The 21,872-nt window shown below is 37.7% G+C and overlaps 1 protein-coding gene across 1 annotated transcript; it reads left to right on the top strand.

The window, feature by feature from the left end:
• Positions 1–806: 806 nt before the first annotated feature.
• Positions 807–20,712, top strand: bbs4 (Bardet-Biedl syndrome 4). The gene is made up of 16 exons (XM_042491175.2): positions 807–889; positions 2,664–2,706; positions 6,762–6,841; positions 9,291–9,354; positions 9,587–9,698; positions 9,967–10,039; positions 10,479–10,532; positions 10,623–10,750; positions 12,937–12,991; positions 13,139–13,207; positions 13,418–13,570; positions 15,502–15,673; positions 16,525–16,594; positions 16,701–16,845; positions 16,932–17,136; positions 19,834–20,712. Exons 1-16 carry the CDS (start codon positions 830–832, stop codon positions 19,974–19,976), a joined length of 1,626 nt encoding a protein of 541 aa, XP_042347109.1. The 5' UTR covers positions 807–829; the 3' UTR covers positions 19,977–20,712.
• The last annotated feature ends 1,160 nt before the right edge of the window (positions 20,713–21,872 follow it).

Raw genomic sequence — 21,872 nt, 5'->3', positions numbered from 1 at the left:
CTGATCAAAAGTACGAAATATTTAAACATGTTTGGAATTTAAACCATTCAAATGCGAGTTTGATTCGCCAACATGATGTCACTGTTGTTTTAGTGAAGAAAATACAAAGAAAATGTTATTTTCCATTTAGTAAATGAATGGGAGCTGTTTTTTTAAGACAGTCTTGAATATGTTAATGATTAGCAACAAGATTGATTTTGATGCATAAATAGTTTTTGTGCATCATCAGATTTCAAATTTAGGACCCTTTAATGAGAGTAAGGACAAAAATGTCCACTTCCAAAAACTGCTATAAAAATATTACAGATTAATATTTTTTTCCTCTACCTTTCCTTTTTTTCTCTCGATCAACTTCAGTCCTGATCAAAACCACCAAACACAGTGTATTATAGACCCATTAGAAAAGCTGATATCTGAACTCCAAAATGTATCGAGAAAAAAACAGCTAAAAAAAATCATGCCATATGCAGCAACACAGTCAGGATGCTTACCAAAATAAAAGTTAAAAATGGCCCATTTTGACAAAAATGTCAACAATGATACCAGAAAGTAAAGTATACTCTAGTTAATTTAGCCTTAGACTCCACTAATGCTACGAATAGGCTAACTGGTTCTTATTTTTACAATTTAAAATACAATTTACACTGATGATTCCTGTGGCTGTGTATAAATCTCTTTCCTCCAACACCACCGGGCTTTAATACAGACTTAATTTCACTTGTATGGTGTTATATAATTATCGTAAAACCAAACCTAATATTTGTTGAGGGCGGAAACATCACATTCATAAATCCGACCAGCTGCTCCTCCGCATTCCTCTGGCGTCTCCATGGCAACAGCTTCTACTGTTGATCATCCCAAGATGGCGGACGAGGAGAAAGCCTCGGCGGTGAGTGTGAAACCAAAGCTAGTTACCGTGTTTCTGCGGGAAACACAAACATGCCGCTGGGTGAAGTAATGGTGGGACGCTCCCCGAGTAAACGTTACGTTGTGTTTTAAGTGCAGCTTTCGTTACAAGGCTCCTTATTTGATTTTTTAGCTAGCTTGGCTAACCGATAAGTCGGAGCTAAGTTGATTAACGCTAACGTGCAGCTGGTAACTTGCCTCTCGTGCTGTCTTTAATCTCACTTATCCAAGGACAAGCTAAAAACATGAGAGCTAACAGCTTACGTTACAGCTACATTGAGGTGCCAATAAAAGAAATGCGTAGGTAACGTTGCAGGGCAAATGTGCATTGTTGACCATCGTTAGCCCACGTTTTATACTAAAACTATTGACGTTAAATGACGTTATTAACTGTCCAGCTCTGCTGTAAATATGGCTGGCTTGAGCACAAACTCTTGCTGTGTTACAGCTGTAACTGGGATTTAGTATGTGATGAAGCATTGAGTATTAATGCACAACACGACAGTGGCAAAGCAATCCACAAGTGAGTCAAATATGGGGAAAAGAGGCGAAAGCGAAACACTGGGATTGAGCATGCGTGCATCTACCTGCACCTAAGGAAGCTGTATCACAACCTACTGATGTAATATCAACTAGCTAATGTTTCTGTAAACGCAGTGAAAACTGATCAAAACAGACTTTGCAGGTCCAGGTTAAAAAGTCTTTAAATGCATTTAATGTATTAGTCTAAAAGTAAGGCTTTAGTTAGTATTCAGTTGACTGAAATTAATCTTGAAAATGCTCAGATGTGGGAAGTGGGATTTTGGGATTTATTTTTCTTCTTATTTTACATTGCAAAATCTCGAATAAGTGGTAAAGTCTTTTTTATTTATTTATTTTTAAATGATTTAATAAATTCCTTGTATTAAGCTCATTTGGATGGGAATCCAAGCAGTGGAATCTCACATCCAGGCCAGAAATGCCAGATATCCACTTCTGTTGGTAAATTTAATAGATGCCTTTTATGATAATATAATTTGTCCGTTCGTGTGTGCCACTGCTAAGAGTTATTTTTCCACTGGACAAAAAGTAATTTTTTGTTACAATAAACATTTTGGCAAAATAAAATTGTCCTTGTTTAATTTTGGTTATTAGAAAATTGGTCTTATTCTGAGTTGCATTAAAAAAGTCTTAAAAAGTCTTAAATATAACTAATCTAAGTTAAACTGTAGGAACGCTGGCTAAAGTACTGTAATAATATTACAAATTTGGACCTTACTTGAGTATTTCCACTTCATGCCACTTTATAGCCCTTTTTTACTCCACTACTTTCCAGAATCTTGTACTTTTACCACTACATTTTGTACTACATCTTGACACTATTAATTACTGGTTGCTTTTTACATTGAAAAGAAATGCAGACACACTTATATGATATGATGCAATACTATACAAAACCTACCTACCTACTTACTTACTATCTGTCCAGTATACAAAAAAGGCTGTCTTAAATGGATTTCACATTGACAAACCAGAAAATAAAACTGCTCTTCTGTGTGTTAATTAGTGATAAAAACATAACATGAAAGTAACATAATAAATAATGAAAAGAGCCATTGTGCATAATAAGTGGGCTTTTTTGATACACAAGGACCACTTTGCAGATAATATACCTCTGTAACTTTTACTTGTAGACAATGTTTTTGTACTTTTAAATTAAGTATAGGATTTGAGTACTTCTTTTATTTATCTGTTTGTGTTTATTTCTTATTTTCCAGCTCCCAGTTGCTACCGAAGCCAAGAAACGCCGGGCACCTAAAGGTACAGTTTACACTTGCAAATCATCTTACAAAATGATTTTCAAACAACACCCATTATTTTGATTTCTGACCATTTGTCTGTAACTGGTAAAAGACACTAACAGTGAGTTTGGACCTAATCGTCCTGCAGAGGTCACCCTCTCTCTTCTATCTACCGTCCTTAAACGGAAGAAGCTGTTGTACAGTATGCTGCTCTGCCATGTTCCAGATATTTCTTTGCATGGAATATGTGTGTTGATCATTTTTCATATCAGGATATTTTGTCATAATAATTGTGGCTTAATGTCCTGTTAACCAGTTAAACTGTTTCTCATGATTAAGCTCTTTGATTTGGTTTGACAATATTTTGAATTTATCATCAGCACTGCTGAGAATATAAGTCCTACGAGAGCAATAAAGGACATGCGATGGTATTATATTATATGGTACTCTATTTCCTTGCAGTGACCTTTCACATGGCATGAACGCCCTTAATGTGGTGTACTTAAGTATAGTATAAGTATTAGTATAATTTGAGGAGTCAAATCAAAACCTGTAGGACATAAATGCAAGGCAAGATGACTCAGTAATGAAGAAAGTAAACAGTGTATTTTAATTGGCTGTACAATACTGTATTAGTGAAGTACTACAAGCTCCACAACTAAATAAAAAATAGTAGCACTTAAAATCCTCTTATATGCCGACATTAGAAAAGAGAGCAATAATTAAAAGTACAATAATTGAAAAAAAGCTAGAAACAGAATACAGTCTAAAACATTTTTTTAAAGAAATTTAAAGCAATAAAACATTTGCCACACATGCACATCTAAGGACAAAGGTTGTCTTATGCTGTAAAGCTCCTTGAGGCAGATGTGTGATATTTGGTTAAATAAATAACATGGACCTGACTTGGGCAAAGACTTCAAAGAACAGTTACTTGAAGAGAAATATCAACACAATATTTAAAAGCATCTTCTGAGTTACAAGTAAAGTGGCTGCACATGAACTTCATTACCTCCTCTTTAGGGAAACGTAATGCCTTACAAGTATGACATAAACCTAATTCTAAGTGTGAAATAATTGAGTTTTCATATCACTTGTACTAAGTCTTGAATCTAAGCTATGATTGGATATTGAAATGTACTCCAAAGTCACCTGAATATATGCAAGAAGTGAACTGTCTTTTTACTCAAAAATCTAAAAATGTGAAAATAATCCAATAAAAAGCCAAAAATCTGTGTTTATTTGCCTCCATAAGCTGCTGATTTTATACTCATTTTGTTGTTACCATTTTGAAATGTAATTAGGGTTATATAATGCACGCATAAAATTAATTATGTTAAGCCAATGCCAATAACATAAGGTCATTTCACTGTTTCCAGTGCAGTATAGAATCAAGTGTAAGTGTAGCCATCTGCCTTATTTCGGCACTAATTTCTGTCGAATTCCGGGAAGAATAAGCGTTGGCAAATTAATATGAAACTAAATTACTTAACAAGACCGAGGGGTTTTTGAAGTTTTTGTGGTAAAACTTCCGCCCCAAAAAATTCATCGTATTTTTCATTACATTCTCCCCATGTGCCTTTTGATCTCAGCATGCCTCTTCTCTGCTCTTATCCCCTTTTAACAGATGGTTGAGGCACATGGAAGCCAAATCTGTCTTAGCATTAGCCAGATCAAATGTAACAATGAGAGAATGCCTCCATGTTTGGGATGAAGTTTTTCACAGGACTATATTTAGGAGACCTCATGCTGCGCTGTTCTTCCAAGCTCCTTTCTACCCTTCTTCTTTCATACTGTAGTTACAGGAATACATGTCGCACATGTCTCCCATCTCTCCTCCAAGTACGCCCTGCTTTGTGTATGTGGACACTGGAGCGCCACAGGGCCCCATCTGAAACCCAGAGACAAGAATATTATTGCTGTCTCAGCAGGAAGAAAGCGGATTAGGATGCTACAAATAGGGCCATTCCGAATCTTGACGGGGCAAACGTGTGAAAACCCATGCAGTTTTCACACTCAGCGATGGAGAGGATTTCTCTGAAGTTGTTGGATGAGGCTCTAGTTCTAGCGGCAAATCAACAGAGCACCGCTTGAAGCGCTGACAGATAAAAACAGAAGGGAGCTTTAGTGTAATTCACACTGTATTTTTACACAAGCGGTTCATTAATAATATCCCCCCCCAATGGCGGCGGCAGACTCAAAGCCTAGCACTTCATTCCACGTTGCCTTGAATCCTATTTTTAGCCTCAGAAGAAGGTAGTAGGTGTAAGATAACAGGATTACCAGACTCAAACTAGCTTGAATTGGAATTACGTTTTCCCCCTTATGAAATGAAATATTGTACTCCATTGGGAAGAAGACTTGGAGCATTGTGGTTGGGTTCTTGAGGTTACCTAACCCTTTCTAAAGCTGGCTTTGTATTGTGCTGCTCATTCCTTCAGTCTCCCTCTTTCAGTCTGTCTCTGTACCCTCTCTGTTCTGTCACAAGCACCTGGCTTGCGAGATACATTGTTGCCCTGGCAACGGGGAGAATATCTCAACCTGCCGAGACACTAAAAGGGAGACGGGAAAAAAAGCAGTGTTTGTAACGAAAAACTTGCTTACAAGGTGACATTTTCAGCAAGACTGGTGAATAGATTATAGTTTAGCCTGGGGTTTTGGTTGAACTGTTAACACGTATGTTACTGTCAGATCAAAGACTTGCTACTGTCTGCAGAGGGAGGGGGCTTTCATAATTATTTGTTCAACTGCCAAATGTAAAAAGAAAAGACTGGATAAATTAAAAAATAGTCCAAACAGACTCTTAATAATCTTAGCAGTAAAAACTTGCTAAAAGCTAAGATTTGCAGTGTGATGGTGAATTGACCTAAATTTAGCCTGCGGATTTAAGTTGAAGTGTTACATCTGTGTTCACTGTCAGATCAGAGACATACTAATGACTGCAAAAAGAGGGAGCTTTCAGGATTAATCATTCAGCTATCACCTAAATAAGTCATCTGAACAGTGGAGGGTAATGAACTTTGAGGTTTTCCTGATTTTTATGCCTTCACGCCGGCGACAGTTGTGGATAGAGGCATTGTGTTTGTACGGATGTGTGTAAGGAAGGGTGTCCATCCCATTCTTGTGTTTGAGATACCTCAAGAACACCTCAGGGAAATTTCTTCAAATTTGGCATTGACATCCATTTGCACTCATGGATGAACTGATTAGAATCTGGTGATCAAAGGTCACTGTGACCTCACAAAACACGTTTTTGGCCATACCACAAGAATTCATGTGGTAATTATGACAAAATTTCACACAAATGTCTATCAGGATAAGATGATGAAGTGATGAAATTTTATATAAAAAAGTCAAAGGTCAACTTCATTCTGTGATATAATGTTGTTCTGCAAAAACACTTTCCTGTCCATTAGTCATCACCATAATTTAGGAGCAGAAGAAGAGAGATTTAGTTTGATACTGAATTGGTGACACTAATATTGGGTAACCAAGACCCTGCAATTGTGTTTATTGTATAGATTAGGCTTTGGCTATATATTTATTTATTTATATTTGTTTATTATTTTCATACCATCCTCAAATTTCATTGTGCACATAAAGTTTATTTATAGTTTTGTAATGTTATCCTCACCACTGGCAGCAGTGTTATTTATTGGCTCGGCAGCCTGTTCAGTGGAGACTGACCTCTGGTGGCGTGTAATGTGCACCACATACATTACATCCTCAACACTGCAGCTCCGTATGCGTTTAATAGAAAGGGTGTTTGTATTTCTGACGGTATTAAAAATAATACCATTGGGATTTCTAAACCTTGGTTTACTTGGATACTGTGCAAGCCTTATATAGATGTACAGTGCTGCCAGGTTGGAGATGTATGTGAAAAATACATGTTTTAGAATTTGTCGCTTCTTTACAGTAACATCCATATTTGAAGCATTGTCTATTATTGTGGCTGCCAATGAGTCTGTACAGAAATTGATGTATACTGCAACTTGGTTGAGGCCAACCACTTTGCAGTAATTATGTTTTTTCACATTAATTCTTCTCAATGTATTATATTCTTCCTTCCAGCTCCAGAGCTTCCCATAGTGGAGAGGAGAAACTGGCTAATCCACCAGCACTACATCCACAAAGACTATGATACCTGTAAGGTAAAGTACTTCCATTTACCCATCCTCGCTACGGTTTATTCTGCTGTTGACCCATGTCTGTGGTGGTCTGACTGACCGGTTAAAAAATAATGAAGATAATTAAAGCCTGGCATGTACCGGGTTCTGTCTCACACTGTACTTTATTATGGCCTTATTCACTGCATTGACCTGTGTATTCCCACATGAAACCGGCAGGTACTTAGTAAAGTCTCTGGATAAATGCCTGTACTTGTAAGCTATATTACAGGCATCCTCCTTCTCACTTTCTCTGTGAGAGATACACCTCACTCCCAGGGCCCTATTTTAATTGCTCCAGAGCAGCGACGAGCACAAAGCGGCAGGTCTTGGTTACACGGACTGTGTGGGGGCGTCCCTAAACACACCTGCTATATTGGTTCATGTATGTGCAGCAGCGCAGTGCAGAAGAGCTGGCGGACTATACAGTAGATTAAGGGGTGTGGCGTTTAATAAATACTCTGTTAGTCGCATCACTGGTCTCATCGCTCTGGAGCAGCTGAGCCATTCACAGTGATGCACAGTCACGTCAATAAATGAAGAATCTGCTTTTTCAGGAAATCAGATTTTTTGTGTGAATGATGTAGAGTGGCAGCCAGAGGCAGATGGCATGAGTCTCTTTTTAAAAAAGACAATAAGCACAATGGTGATAGAAACTAATAATAAAAATTAGTTTGGGGGAGCGGTTTATATGATTGCATCAATTCAACACTATTTCAATTTTAATTCTGTCGTATTTGAAGTTGCATATGGTTACATCATATCTTAAAAAGTGACAGAACAGCGTTTCCTTCGTGCCACAATTTCTATTTTTTATTTTTTTTAAGTTGGAAAAGACGCTGTGATGCATAGAATTCATGAGCCTCTGCCTTTGGTATTCCAGTTGTAGAATATTGAGACATAACAGACCTGTCTGATGTATGTGGAGTTGCATGGGGTCACTTTGTAGTAGCCTCATGCCATTTGGATGCGATTTAATGAAAGTGAAACATAGTGGATGGCCACCACTTTATTAATCAGAATATCAAATATATCACCATATCCATCCTGCTTGCTTCAGATGGCTGCGGAGATTTAATGATCTGAAGGTGAAAGTTTGCATATTATATACAGCAACTGCATGTAGACATCAGTTACTGTAAGAAACACTCATATTAATTAGATAAATGATTTACCATCGTTCCTGCTTTCACCACCATGATGCCAATTTAAAAGCTTCTACTGGCTGGAAAATTGTTTAATTAGAATATAAATTACATTTTAAGTATTATTCTGTAATTTCTATGCATTTGCTTCAAGTATTCAGTTTGATTTAGTTGATAAAATCATCACATTTGCAACAGACTGACCTGAAACAGATGTGGCTCAGAGTTTAAAGTCAGGCAGTTTATTGATATTTCATCAATATTATATGAGTCAGGTCCCTCTGTGTGGAGTTTGCACGTTCTCCCCATGTCAGCATAGGTTTTCTCTGAGTTCTCCAGGTTCCTCCCATAGTCCAGACATGAGGTTAATTGTTGACTCTATTAAATTGCTTTTAGGTGTGAATGATTGTCTTAATGTGTCAGCTTTGTGATAGTTTGGCGACCCATCCAGGGTGTAACCTGCCTCTCGCCCCGATGCCAGCTGGGATAGGCTCCAGCCCCTTTGGGGCCCCTTAACAGGATAAGCGATGAAATGAATGAATGAATGAATGAATGTCGATATTGTGGGAAGAAACTAGGAATCATCTCAGATTTTGGATATCGTTATATTGTAAGCGTTGTGTTTTCACAGTTTTCAAGGCTGCATTTTAGTGAATTGATGTAAGTTTTCAAACTTACCAGACAAGTTGTTTTTCTATTATTATTTTTTACCTGCTAAGTCATTAACTGATAATTATTTATCAAAATTGTCATTATGTAAATACTTTGTGAAAGCAGAAATAGTCGACCTACAATATCATCGCAATGTCAATATCGAGATATTTGTTGTATTAAAACATTTTGATATTTGATTGTCTCCACATCGCTTAGCCCTATTTTTGAGGGACGTTGATTTTCAGCACAAAGTCTGAGCCACATTTTTCGCCAAAATACCAACAACTTGCTCTGTGCTGCATCATTGAACAAACCTCCCACCTGTCTATGCCTCTTCTCTCCCCTGAGCCTCTTGCGCTCTGTGCTGGGCACCAAAATACCACACAGTCTGGCAGATTTCAGTGTCAGGAAATACCAAACTATCGGGGCTCTCAGTCTGTTGTAATGCAGATGTACAGAAGAGGGTAACATACTCTTGAATGACTCTGAATCCCACTGGGGTTAGTATTCATCGGGGCCTGAGATGATATTTAAAGCATTGCAGTCATTCATTTTAGCAGCACTCGTATTTACACATGTTGAAAATGACACACACTTGAGTTGAAGAAATTGTGTCCTGCTCTGTGTTCATGTAGGCGATCATCAAAGAGCAACTGCAGGAGACTAATGGAATGTGTGAATATGCCATATATGTCCAAGGTAAGCCTTATTTTTTGTAGTAACCCCTCCTCACACACGTATGATGCAAATGAGGAACTACATCAAATGAAGGCTCTGTGGTAGTCCAACGCCCAAGATCCCCAATACATCATTTAGTTCCCCCAAATCTGTTCTTTGGACCCCACGCTGTGCCTTTGATTTTTAATGTGCTTTTTTTTTTTACATGCTTGTGTAGATGAAGATCTTTTTGTGTTTTAATTTCTTGCCACAGCACTAATCATGCGTCTGGAGGGCAAGATCCAACAGTCCCTGGAGCTGTTTCAGAGCTGTGCCATCCTTAATCCCAGCAGCGCTGACAATCTCAAGCAAGTGGCCAGATCACTGTGAGTCTGCTGCACTCAGGGCGGGCTTGCATCGACCCTCCTTCATTGGTTTACAAGAGACATGTTGGAGAAAAACGCATAGAGATAGCAGCCAAACTGCAGGCCAGTTATGGCCTAAACTTTTTTTTTAATACTGTAGAGAAAAAGTTAATCCATCCCCAGTGACTATTTTACACTGTTGCAGGAATGTAATAAGGGCTATTTAGCATACAACGATTAAGATTGATTAATTTCTTATTTGGATTATTGTTGTTTATTCTTTCTGCAGATTTCTCCTGGGAAAGCATAAAGCAGCTATTGAATTCTATCACGAAGCTGCACGGCTCAACGAGAAAGATTGGGTAAAAGCAAAGAAACACACCAGACCTGAGATTCTGTTTTGTTTTACAGTTTGTGTGTTTAGTGGCCCTGACATCTAAAACACAACATTAAGTCCTCTCCACAAAGTCTTCCACATTTAGGATGGGGAATGCCTAAAATGAATGTCTTTTTATGCAACACTTTTAAAGAACAAAACTTCAAACCAATCCAGGAATGTTTTACTGTAAGGTCTGTAAAAATTGTATCAAACAGGCCAGGCAGGACCATTAATCACTTACACTAGTATGTTTTGGAAACTGTCCCCTCTAATAATACAGTCAGTAATACTGTAGAATTTGTATTCCACAGAGCTGTTATCTTAAATAACTTTATATTTGGAAATTGAATTTGGCTCAGCATTCATTATTCATTAAACATGCACCAACACCCCATCTTTAATTTGACATTTCCTCACCCCAGGAGATCAGTCATAATCTGGGTTTGTGCTATTTCTTCGTCAAAGACTTCAAAAATGTGAGTATGCTGATTTTACCGACATTAATACAGAACAGATTGGACTCATTCTCAGGTGATTTGATCACATTAATCTTCTGTCTCTGTCAGGCCGAAGAGCAGCTAAACATAGCTCTCCAGATAAACAAGCACGACAAGACTTTCATGATGCTGGGGAAGGTTCATTTGCTCGCTGGAGAAACTGACAAGGCCATCGAGGTTTATAAGAGGGCAGTGGAGTAAGTACAGGTCAAATGTGGATGATGTTGAAAAGCACTGAGAAGACATTAAAGAGACAGTTCACCTTTAAGTCAAAAATACATATTTTTCCTCTTACCTGTGGTGCTCTTTATAAATCTGTATTGCTGTGGTGTGAGTTGCAGAGTGTTGGAGATATCGGCTGTAGAGGTGTCTGTCTTCTGTCAAATATAATGGAACTAGATGGCACTGGGGTTGTGGTGGTGTGGTTAGAAAAATTCAGCAGCAATGCATCTTTCCAGAAATCATGACCTAGTTAATCAAGATAATCTAAAGACCTTGTTATGGCAGTTTCATGCGGGTAATATTTTCTTTCTACTGAACTACACCCACTGTATCACTGCGCAGAAGGAAGTATATGTACTGCTAGCTCACCTAGCGCCACTGAGTTAGCTAACATTACAGCTCAGCTCAGCAAGGCTATTCAGTGAAGGCTGAGACACAGTCTTTGACACCATGGGAGATATCGGATATGACACGTACGATGTAACTGGAGCTGCGATGTTGGAGGGTTACAGCAGATGGTGCCAGAAAAAAAGGGACATCAACCACTCAGGGCTCTTTGTAGGTGGTCTTTATAGCCTCCTTGGCACGTTTGGCTTGATAAAACTTTTTGGCTGCGCTCGAATGGATGGTGGCCGATATAAGAAAGCATTTGTTCATGTTCATGGTAACTTTTCAGCATTTAAAGAATTATATAATTCTCACCGATATCTGTATTTTTAGTAGAAGATATATTCTGAATCATGACGACAGTGGACACTTTAGTGAAACCAATCAGTCATCCCCATTTTCTAGGATGGTTCACCAGCTATTGAGCCTTTTTGTAGATGCAGGCCAGATTTCACTGTGCATACGTTGTACCCTGATAATATGATGTGATGTGACGCCCTTGCAGCTAAGCTGAGGAGAGAGCATTTAATGTTTACATCTCACTCTCTCACAAGCAAGAGCTGCTTGTCCATGAGTAGATGAACAATTCCTTCTACGCGATGATACAGTTGGTGGATGGAGCTCAGTAGAAAGAAAATAGTTCCCTACATGAAACTGCTTACAACAACGTCTGTGGATTATCTTGAGGAACTGGGTCATGATTTCTGGAAAGAGACATTGCTGTTTGAGTTTTTCAAATATAATTTTTTCGTGCTTTAAGCACCATAAGCAGAGTGCCTTCTAGTTTCATTATATTTGAGAGAAGCCAGACATCTCTACGGCTCCAACACCAAAACAATCTAGATATATGAATAGCACCACAGGTAAGAGGGAAAATATGTAATTTTGATTTTGGGGTGAACTGTCCCTTTAGAGACAAATCCCTAAAATGTCTGTTTTTATCAAACATTCTTGGTATACACATGGTATTATGACTGCATTATATGGTTCTCTACATTTATTATTTTTATTTTTTAGAAATAACTGTATATTAATTCATATTGAATATTACATTTCAAGTTTTTTCATCCCACAAAATGATAAAAGAAACTTTTTTATTAATAACTGTTAATATTTACACAACCTCGGCATGACAGTTTTCTTCATGATAACATCCTCTCAAGACACTAAACGAGATAAGAGCCATTAAACATGCTGTTTCAGAAGAGGCTGGTTATTTCCGAGGTGTTCCCTCTTGATTTATCTGATGATTTTCAATCTTTGGAGCTCATTTCAAAAAGTAGTCCTCCTTCAATCTCTCACAAAGCTCCAGTTTTGCCACATTTTAACCCGGGGGGGCCTCTTCAGTTCAGTATAAATTCTGTTCATTTCCACCTCTATTCACGTGTTAATATTTAAACATTAGGTTGTGGCATAAATAAGGAAATGACATCAGTGTGTACAATAGGGCTCATTATGGCTACCTCCTGTTGGGGTTAAATTAATTAATCAAGCGCCCCAATGCTGGTGTTGCTTTTAATGAGATGTACCACTGTGAACCTTTTTTCAGTGCCAATCTGCTTCTTCTCTACCGTTCTTTTTTTCTTAGATCCACATCATCTCCCCACAGGTCATAATTAATACTCCACCATTATGCTGAATCAAACACTGATTGAATCAGCAGATTCCCTGAATATCAACTATGTTTGCTTAAGCATAAGTACAGGCATTAAATGTAATTACGGGCATAGATAAAGTGACATTTTTCATTCAACTTGTCTCAATTTCTATTCAGATTTTCTCCAGAGAACACTGAACTTCTGACTACTCTCGGCCTGCTGTATTTACAGGTAGATGTTTTTTTTAATAACCTTTTCAGTGAAATTATGTATACACAAAAGACGAGCATTACAAGATAAGAGTGACATTTACTGGACGTGTTAAAAACATCTAAGAAGCAGTAGATGTATAATTTTCTGTGTTCATGTTTTTGCCAGCTCGGGAAATACCAAAAAGCATTTGAGCACCTTGGAAATGCCCTCACTTTTGACCCCAACAATTATAAGGTACGTGGGTATTTGAACACACATTATGTCTTGGTTTAAACGAAGTTTGCTACTAAGCTACCTGAGGACAGTGCATTAGACTTCTTCTAAAGCATTTCAGTTAAAATAAAAGGTCACACTGTCAGGTGGTACAGTCCATCTTTCATCATGTGCAGTTTCAAAGGGTACATCTCCCTCTAATGTCGCTCTAATCATTGTTTTTATTCCCAGGCCATCCTGGCTGCAGGCAGCATGATGCAGACCCACGGTGACTTTGATGTGGCCATGAACAAGTACCGAGTGGCAGCGTGTGCTGTGCCTGAGAGCCCCCCTCTCTGGAACAACATCGGCATGTGCTTCTTTGGAAAAAAGAAATATGTGGCTGTGAGTAATACTGGTTATTTCATCTCTTGTCTTTATCAGTGTAGGACTCAATAAAGGAAGTACTTCAAACAAAAGACACAAAAAACCCAGGTGTGTACTAGTAGCCTAGCCTAGTACTAATAGTTTTTTGAGGCACTTGTACTTTACTTTAGTATTTCTGTAGTTACTTTTCAGATAAAGTTTTACATTAAAAACAAATAATATGCTATAATTAACAACCTTTTCGGCTTGTGACCTCTTATAAAAAAAACTGGTTAGAGCTCCTTTTCAGATGTCTGAGTTGTTAACAGTTTGAACATTTTCCCTCTTAACTTCTCACGTGGTTTTATTTAAATGTGTGTTTGATGCCCAAAGAGGTCAAATTGTCCAATATTCCTCAAAAAACAAAGGTTAGAGAAAAGTCTAAATAATGAATACAGATTTGTGTCGCAGAGCATTGTGTTAGCTTCTTTCCTCTCTCATTCATCATTTAGACACCCCTCAGATTTATCTTGTGACCCATCGCTGAGGTCACCAGCAGGTCCCAGGCTGCCGCTGAAAGGCATCCTCTCTCCCCTTCTGCCATGCATTTAAAGTGTCATATACTTGTTTGTGAGTGCTGACAACTTCATTTGCTATTTTACCCTTTGGGGAAACCAAATTCCTGGATTGGTAACCACTGTTCTTAACTACCTAAATGTATAAAGAAGAGAGAAACTAACTCATTTTGTTGTCAGTACGTCTTTAAGTTAAAGGTGCCCTGTGGAGTTTTCTCATTAACAAAGTTTGTGTTTATGTTCAGTGTTTCCCACCAAAATGAATTGTGTGTATCCTTGGAGTCTAACAAACTTATTGACTGCATTTCCATCCTTGTAAAAGATTTACGAAGCTGATTTCTGCATTCTTTTCACCTTGTCTACCAGCTTGCTCTTAATAAAGTGCCTCGGGGATGACATTTTTCTGTAGGAGAGCAACTCTGTAGGAAGTTAGCATCGCCCTGGTTCCTTTGTCAAAAAGCCAAGGGAATTTTTCCTTAGGATTTTGGATTATTGCAGAAAATAAGCTTTGTGGTAAACAAACATTTATGAAACTTTCAAATTTTGTTGAGCAAGATAATCTTCACAAATTCCACAACCACTTCAGGATTTTTGAAACCTGAATGCAATCACAGGAAGTAAAAAGCTAGGTTAGGTTATAAACAAACTACATTATGATCTCATGACTTGATGTCAACATCACAACAAGGCTGTAAGGCCGTGTTCGGCGCAGATTGACGTGAAGACATTCTGTAGTCTGATTTGGCCCCTTGTTAGCAACCGCAATGTATAAACTTTGCTTCATATTATTCATTGTGGTCAAAAACTCCACAGGGAACCTTTAAGTAAGCCTTTGAATGCACTCCTTTTACGTGTAATTAAGTTTTAAATCGCTGTTTTGATCATTTTATTTAAGAAAATGATCTGAGCTTAACCACAAAGGCTATAAAGACAACCACAAGAAAATCTCAGTTCAAAGTGCCAAGATAAAACACCCGCATCAGTGTTGATCGACTGATCATTTATACACTGACCGCAGACTGGGTGCTAATAACATAACATACACAGCTCAGAGAATTTTCACTGTGTTGTCGGCCTTTAATGTAAATTTAATGTAGTATGCTAGAAGCAGGATGTCTGCTTTACTGGAAACTATGCCCTGCCTTCAGTTTGATTGCTTATATCAACTAACAGACCGGTTTCCCTTCATTTACTGTATTTTATATCAGTTTTGGAGGCAAACGGATGAGATCATATAATAGATATATACTTTTCATTTGTTCTGTATGCACCTGGAGTTTTACACCATTGTACAGAATCTATTGTTTTCTAGGTTCTTCTTGGGATCATATATTATTAAAAGACTTGCCTAACAGTCCTGTCAGCTGTTTGACTCCAACTTCATTTGTCCCACAGGCCATCAGCTGCCTGAAGCGGGCTCACTACTTGTCTCCTTTTGACTGGAAGGTGTTGTACAACCTGGGTCTGGTGCACCTGACCATGCAGCAGTACGCCTCTGCCTTCCACTTCCTCAGCGCAGCCATCAACCTGAACCCACGAATGGGGGAGCTCTACATGTTGCTGGCAGGTACAGAGTCGGAAAGACGAGAAATAATTCATTACTGGTAAACTGATGTACTGTACTGCATTATTTTGCAAAAGATACATAGTATGCCTTTTGTAAAGTACATGTTATACTAAAGGTTGACTGATTTTGGTTTTTCAGGGGAGATACCAATTATTAGTAGTTAATGAGACCGATAACTAATATTTGAAACTGATATGCACTTACAATCAAAAAGGAAAATCTTTCTGTCAATATTAAGAATTTGGAATATAAAAAACTCCAAAACAAAACTTTGATTAAATGCCTTTGAGCCAAATAATGGAAAACTATCGACAAAATCTACAAAGAGCCATGTCTCTCATGCAAAAATTTAGAAGCTAACATTAGCACGGCTGAAAGTGTTAAGTAATGTTTTAAAGATGTTATTACATTTTTAGTTTGAGTTTATTAAGATTGGTACTCACACTAAACAACTGAATAAATGAAAAAATCCAACACAAAACTTTGCTAAAATACCATTAGCAAATGTTTAACCAAAACTGAAACTCAAAATCATATACAGCAAGTTCCCTGCAATGTTTTTTTTTAATTTAGTTCAGTGAAAATTGAAATTAAAAATGAATAAATAAAAACAGCTCCCTGAGGTTTTACAAAGTAAAAGTTCCTCCCATGCTGACACTTTCTTTGCACCTTTTAATTAATTAATTTTAGCGGCGATCATTAAAATAAAACGCCAATGCAGATAATCGGCAAAATCTGTCAACCTCTATACTACACAAAACAAACTGAACATGCTGAATGTGCATTCCTGAACAGTCATTTTGTGGGTATATCAGTTCAAGTGTAAACGCTCTTATACTCATTTTAAACAGTGGCTCTGACCAACTTGGAGGATGTAGAGAATGCCACCAGAGCGTATGAACAAGCTGTAATAATGGACGAGTGAGTCTGTCTTACACCTTCTACCTTAAATGCACTGTGTGTCTGAACTTGAGTCTGTAGTTTAATCATTTAATATTTTCTTTCCTTGGTGATGAATTATCTACAGATCCAACCCTCTGGTCAACCTGAACTTTGCCATCTTCCTCTATAATCACGGTGATAAAAAGGCAACTCTGGATCAGTATCAGGAGATGGAGAGGAAAGTTAACTTACTTCGAGACAGCAGCAGCAGCTTTGAATTTGATCCTGAGGTACTTTAGATCCTGTTGATGTTGATGTCTCAATTGTTGAAGCCATTAACATCATTTTTAAGTCTTTGCCCGCTTGTCACTAACAGCTGATGGACATGGCACAGAAGATGGGAGCTGCCCTGCAGGTGTCAGAGAGTCTGGTATGGACTAAACCAGGCAAGGACTCCAAATCAAAACCAAACTCTGCAGCAGCCACCAAAACCCCTGGTGCTCCTCTTGGTACTAACCAAGTTCTGGGACAAGCCATGTCTTCTGCTGCAAGCTACAACAAAAAACTCCAGCAAACAACAGGTACAAATTACCATTATGGGCTGTAGAGTCAGGGGCTGATAAGACAATGAATGGCTGAATGTTTATCTGAAAGGTACAGTTCAACCCAAAATCAAAAATATATATTTTTTCTTTTACTTTTATTGCTATTTATCAGTCTAGCTCGTTTTTGTGTGAGTTGCAGAGTGTTGAAGATATGGGCTGTAGACATGTCTGCCCTCCCTCCAATATGATTGAACTAGATGGCACTCGGCTTTTGGTGCTCAAAGCTTTAAAAATACATTTAAAAAACTCAACAGCAACGTCTCTTTAGAGAAACCATGACCCAGTTACTCAAGCTAATCCACAGACCTTTTTGTGAGAAGCTTCATTTAGGAACTATTTTCTTTCTACCGCACATAAGCAAGTACGCCTGTCTTCATGGATGAGAGGCTCGAGCTCCTGACAGCATGTAAATATTAATGAAGTAACATTAGCTTGCTCAGTGGTGCTAGGTGAGCTAAGAGTAGATGCACACCTTCCTCTGCGCAGTGATTCACCTAGCAGGTGTGGTTCGGTAGAAATTATTATCTTGAGTCACCTGGACATAATTTTCTTAAAGAGACATTGATGTGGAGTTTTTCAAATGTATTTTTTGGGAGGTTTGAGCACCACAAGTTGAGTGCCATCCAGTTCCACTATACTGCAGAGAAGTCAGACATCTCTATGACTGATATCTCCAACACTCTGCAACTCACACCAAAACAATCTAGACTGATAAAAAGCACTACAGGTAAGAGGAAAAATGTATTTTTGAAAGGGGGTGAACTGTCCCTTTAAATTTGTTCTGAGCACAAACTCAAAATGAGTTAAGCACATGAAAAAAAATGTCATTAAAAAAGTCCAGTGTTACACTCTCAGTGCGGGTGTTGGCAAACTTCACAGCCTCCTCCTCCTCTCTCCATTAAACCAAAGCCCAATTTTTCATTTTAAATGGAAACTTGAAAATCTCTTCTCCTTGTATTCACGGCCTCCTGCGTGCACTACTGTAGCAGATTGAATATATGGGCTAAGGGAAAATGGAATATGTAAAAGACAGAAGCTAACCTCTAGCCAGTATATTTTCTTGGCAACAAAAGAAAAATCAGCAGTGTGGAAAAATGACACACAGTTAAGCCAATAAATTCAAGGCTACTCAGAAAATGATTGTCGCTGCTTACAGCTCTCAGATGTAAGTGGACTGGAGTGCTTTTCTTCACAGTCTGTGGGCTGTGTTTCTACCACTTTTGTGAGGCTGTTAACAAATAACACCAGAACAATGCATCATCAATGTTCACTGACAGACATTTTCCATAATTACACAGCCCTGACAGTCTGTCTGCTGTCGAACACTCAATCAGCAGTGTTTGATGACCAGCTTGTTGTGAATATACAAATACAGCTTGTAAATAGTCTTTAAAACAAGTTCATGTTAATCTTCTATAAACAGATATCTGCATATGTTTGTAGAAAATCTATGCAGTGTTACGAGATTTGGTTTGATTTTTTAAATTTTATTTCAGTAAAATAATTAGTATTGCATACAACCATGACATTGACAGATTTTTGCTGTTGATTACAAAAAGTTATAGTAATATATATATATATATATATATGTGTGTGTGTGTGTGTGTGTGTGTGTATATATATATATATATATATATATATATATATATATATATATATAATTAAACTGTTTTAAACTAGCATTATGTCAGTACTCCACCTCTTACTCCTACATGTAATGTTTAGTTGTGGGGTAAATTTTGTTGTTAGAGATATGAATGTCCCATGAAAGCATCAAACAGGTACTCCCTAATGATTCACCACCTTTTAAATGTGAGGAAATGCTACCGTTTAAACAAGCTGATCTAAACTGCCCATCTGGGGATGACACAACTGGAGATTATTTCATTTCATTGTATTTTATTTTATGAGGACCGTGAAAAGTACAAAAGATAAATGTTACCACCTGATGTACCGTACCAGATTATAGCTTACAGCCTCGGCAGTTCAGAACAAATACACAGCACAATGACACGATTAATCTCAAAAAGTACAATAACATTAGGCCTTCATTAAAATTGCATTCAGCCTCAAAACACGATGTGGTGTCATAGTTTTGATATGTACATAAATAATTCTCAGAGCCATCGTGACGCTTTGTGGTCTGATGTGTGATGTTGTACAAAACAAGGTGCTAGAATAATGAATTCTCCATTTCCAAACACAGTGCTTCAGTGATTTTATTGCCCTCTGTTGAGATCTATTTGTGCACATCTGCTCGATTTAAGTTGAACAAAGTTGAAATCTGACCCATAAATTTGCTGTAGCCACTTTGGAACTCAAATTAAAACAGGAAACGCATGCTTGACCTTGTCTGTTGTGTGGGCTTTAATTGGAGTAAGTAGGAGCTGGGAGCTGGAGTGAGTATAAGTGCAGTGTGGCTGTATCTTCATTTAGAGTCTGAGTCAGCTCCTATACTGCTGGATATGATATAGACATGTCAGCAGAAGGCTTTGGGACGACAGTAACACAAGCTAATCTCACCTGAAGTTCTTGAATAATGCTACAGATCTAAATATTAATGAATCCAACGTTAAGTTATTTATTCATATAGATCTTTGGGAACCTTCCCCGAGCAACCTTTGGTGAAAGAAATGGCATCAACTCTTGTGCTTTTGTTATTTTCTACCAAAGGCCCCTCGATGCCCCTTGAGCCAGAACCTGATGTGGAGAAAGCCCCCAGCCCGCCCACCGACCCTCCAGGCTCCCCAGAACCTGCAGAGTCGGAAACCTCCAAACCCAAAACCTCCAAGAAGAAATCTAAAGTGGAGGAATGAGTCAGTTTGGTAGCTACAGTCTTTCTTAACATCTTTGTCATAAGGTCACTCTGGTGTTATGGAGTCAAATTAAGCTTCTCAAACAGCAGCCACGCTGTTTGTGGGTTTCTAGCTCATTGTAGTCAGACATGAAGCCTCACGTTAAAGGTTTCTGGTTTAGATACGTACTACACATTTCATGTCCTACACAATAATTTACTTTAGACTGAAAAGGGCAGTGGTAATGTGCACTTTTGTCACACAATTTATTTCAGGAATATTGAATGTCAGTGCATCACTTTTTAAACCAAAATTCAGAGATAATGAAGCGTGTCTTGTCTATCAGTGTAGATGTGGCAGGTTTGGAGCACAGGTCAAAACCAATTCCACTGGATGTTGCAGTTCAAGAATGTCTCTATTTCAGAAAATAATAATGCACACATTCGTGCATTTACAAGTGAATATTCAGATGACTTTAGCAATAAGGTTAAATAATGAATTTCCTTGTAAGGACATTTCAAGGGAAGGTGTCAGTCCTATCAATGTGAAGGAAATGCTGCGACAATCACTGTTAAAATCTGAGGACAGGAAGGGATGTTTTAGAGTAGTTTCAGGATATTGTTTGTATGATAGGGCTCTTTTGGAGGGTTAAGTGTAAATAGTGACACATGCTTTTATATGTGGATAAATGTATGTTTATAGACAGAAATGTATTTAATATTAAATAATATACTTTAAAGAAAAACAGTTGTCTTGATTTTATTATAAAGGCTAGTTTTAGTGTTGTTTTAAATAGTTTTCTAATGTGGAATACCCCCCCCCCCCCTTCTGTTTACGTTTATAACCATTGTTGGCATATGAGCCATACAAACTGTCAGCCGAGAGAAAACGGTATAAATACATAACTTGTTGAGTCGTAATGTGACATAAATTCTACCTAACAAAGCCATGCATTTACAGTATTGCTATATGCATCACAAAGCTTTTTTTTTGTTTGTTACACAGGAACCCACAGTTTATCAGTGATGCAGAAAATCTCAGCAAGAATATTGTTTACTTTATTCATCTGGTTGTGACTCCCACTGAGCTACTGAATGTGTCTGTGGTGTTTTCTGCTCAGTCAGTAGCTACAAAAGAAGCTCCTTTAAAACCACAGATCACACTGTACATTAACAGGTCACTACATATTTTTAATCATGATGTATGTTAATTTCAAATTAAACACAATATAATTCCCTCAAATCAAACCATACCGTTACCACTTATTATGTTTAGATGCTTAGTTCTTCTTTAATTAGGTCTGTTTTTTCACTGCTATTATATTAGAGCTGATAGATCAGTCTCTTGGTGTTTTTCACAGATATTATTCAATCCGTAAAATTCATTTCACCATGATTTGTCCAAAAACTAAAGTGATTTATACATCTCCTTCATAACAGAACAGTGTCAAAGGTAAATGTAGTTCTTCATTATAATATTTAAACCTGCTGCATCAAGTTTAAAGTTAAAGAGCTGCAAAATGTGCAGCTGTCACATCAGAAATAACGGAGCGATATCACAGCCTAAATAGATAGCTTATGTTAACTTGTGCATTCACTATATGTCATTTTCTGTCAGCTCTAGCCTTAATTGAAGAAACAGTGTTGCTTTGTGCTGTAATACGTTTTAATATTCTTCAAAGGCAGAAGCAGGCGGCAAGTGATCAATTATTTATTCATTCATTTTCTGTGAATCAGAGTCTGAAGCAGAAAGTCTGAGTTAACCGAGACAGTTGATAACCACCTTTATGGTACCCTGTTTATTTTATGAATTCCTTTGCCTTAAATTATTTTTGATGGAAATAGAACATTTCTTTAAAAACACTGACTAGTTCAAGGATTGAATTAGAAAAAAGGCAAGGTTTTTGAATGATAAAAA

Source organism: Plectropomus leopardus, chromosome 1, assembly GCF_026936395.1.
Source record: "Plectropomus leopardus strain MGB_pleo_1.0 chromosome 1, ASM2693639v1, whole genome shotgun sequence".
In the NCBI taxonomy this organism is placed as follows: domain Eukaryota; kingdom Metazoa; phylum Chordata; class Actinopteri; order Perciformes; family Serranidae; genus Plectropomus; species Plectropomus leopardus.
Note: the sequence above shows the minus strand (reverse complement) of the source record. Positions and strands in the feature narration are given on the sequence as shown.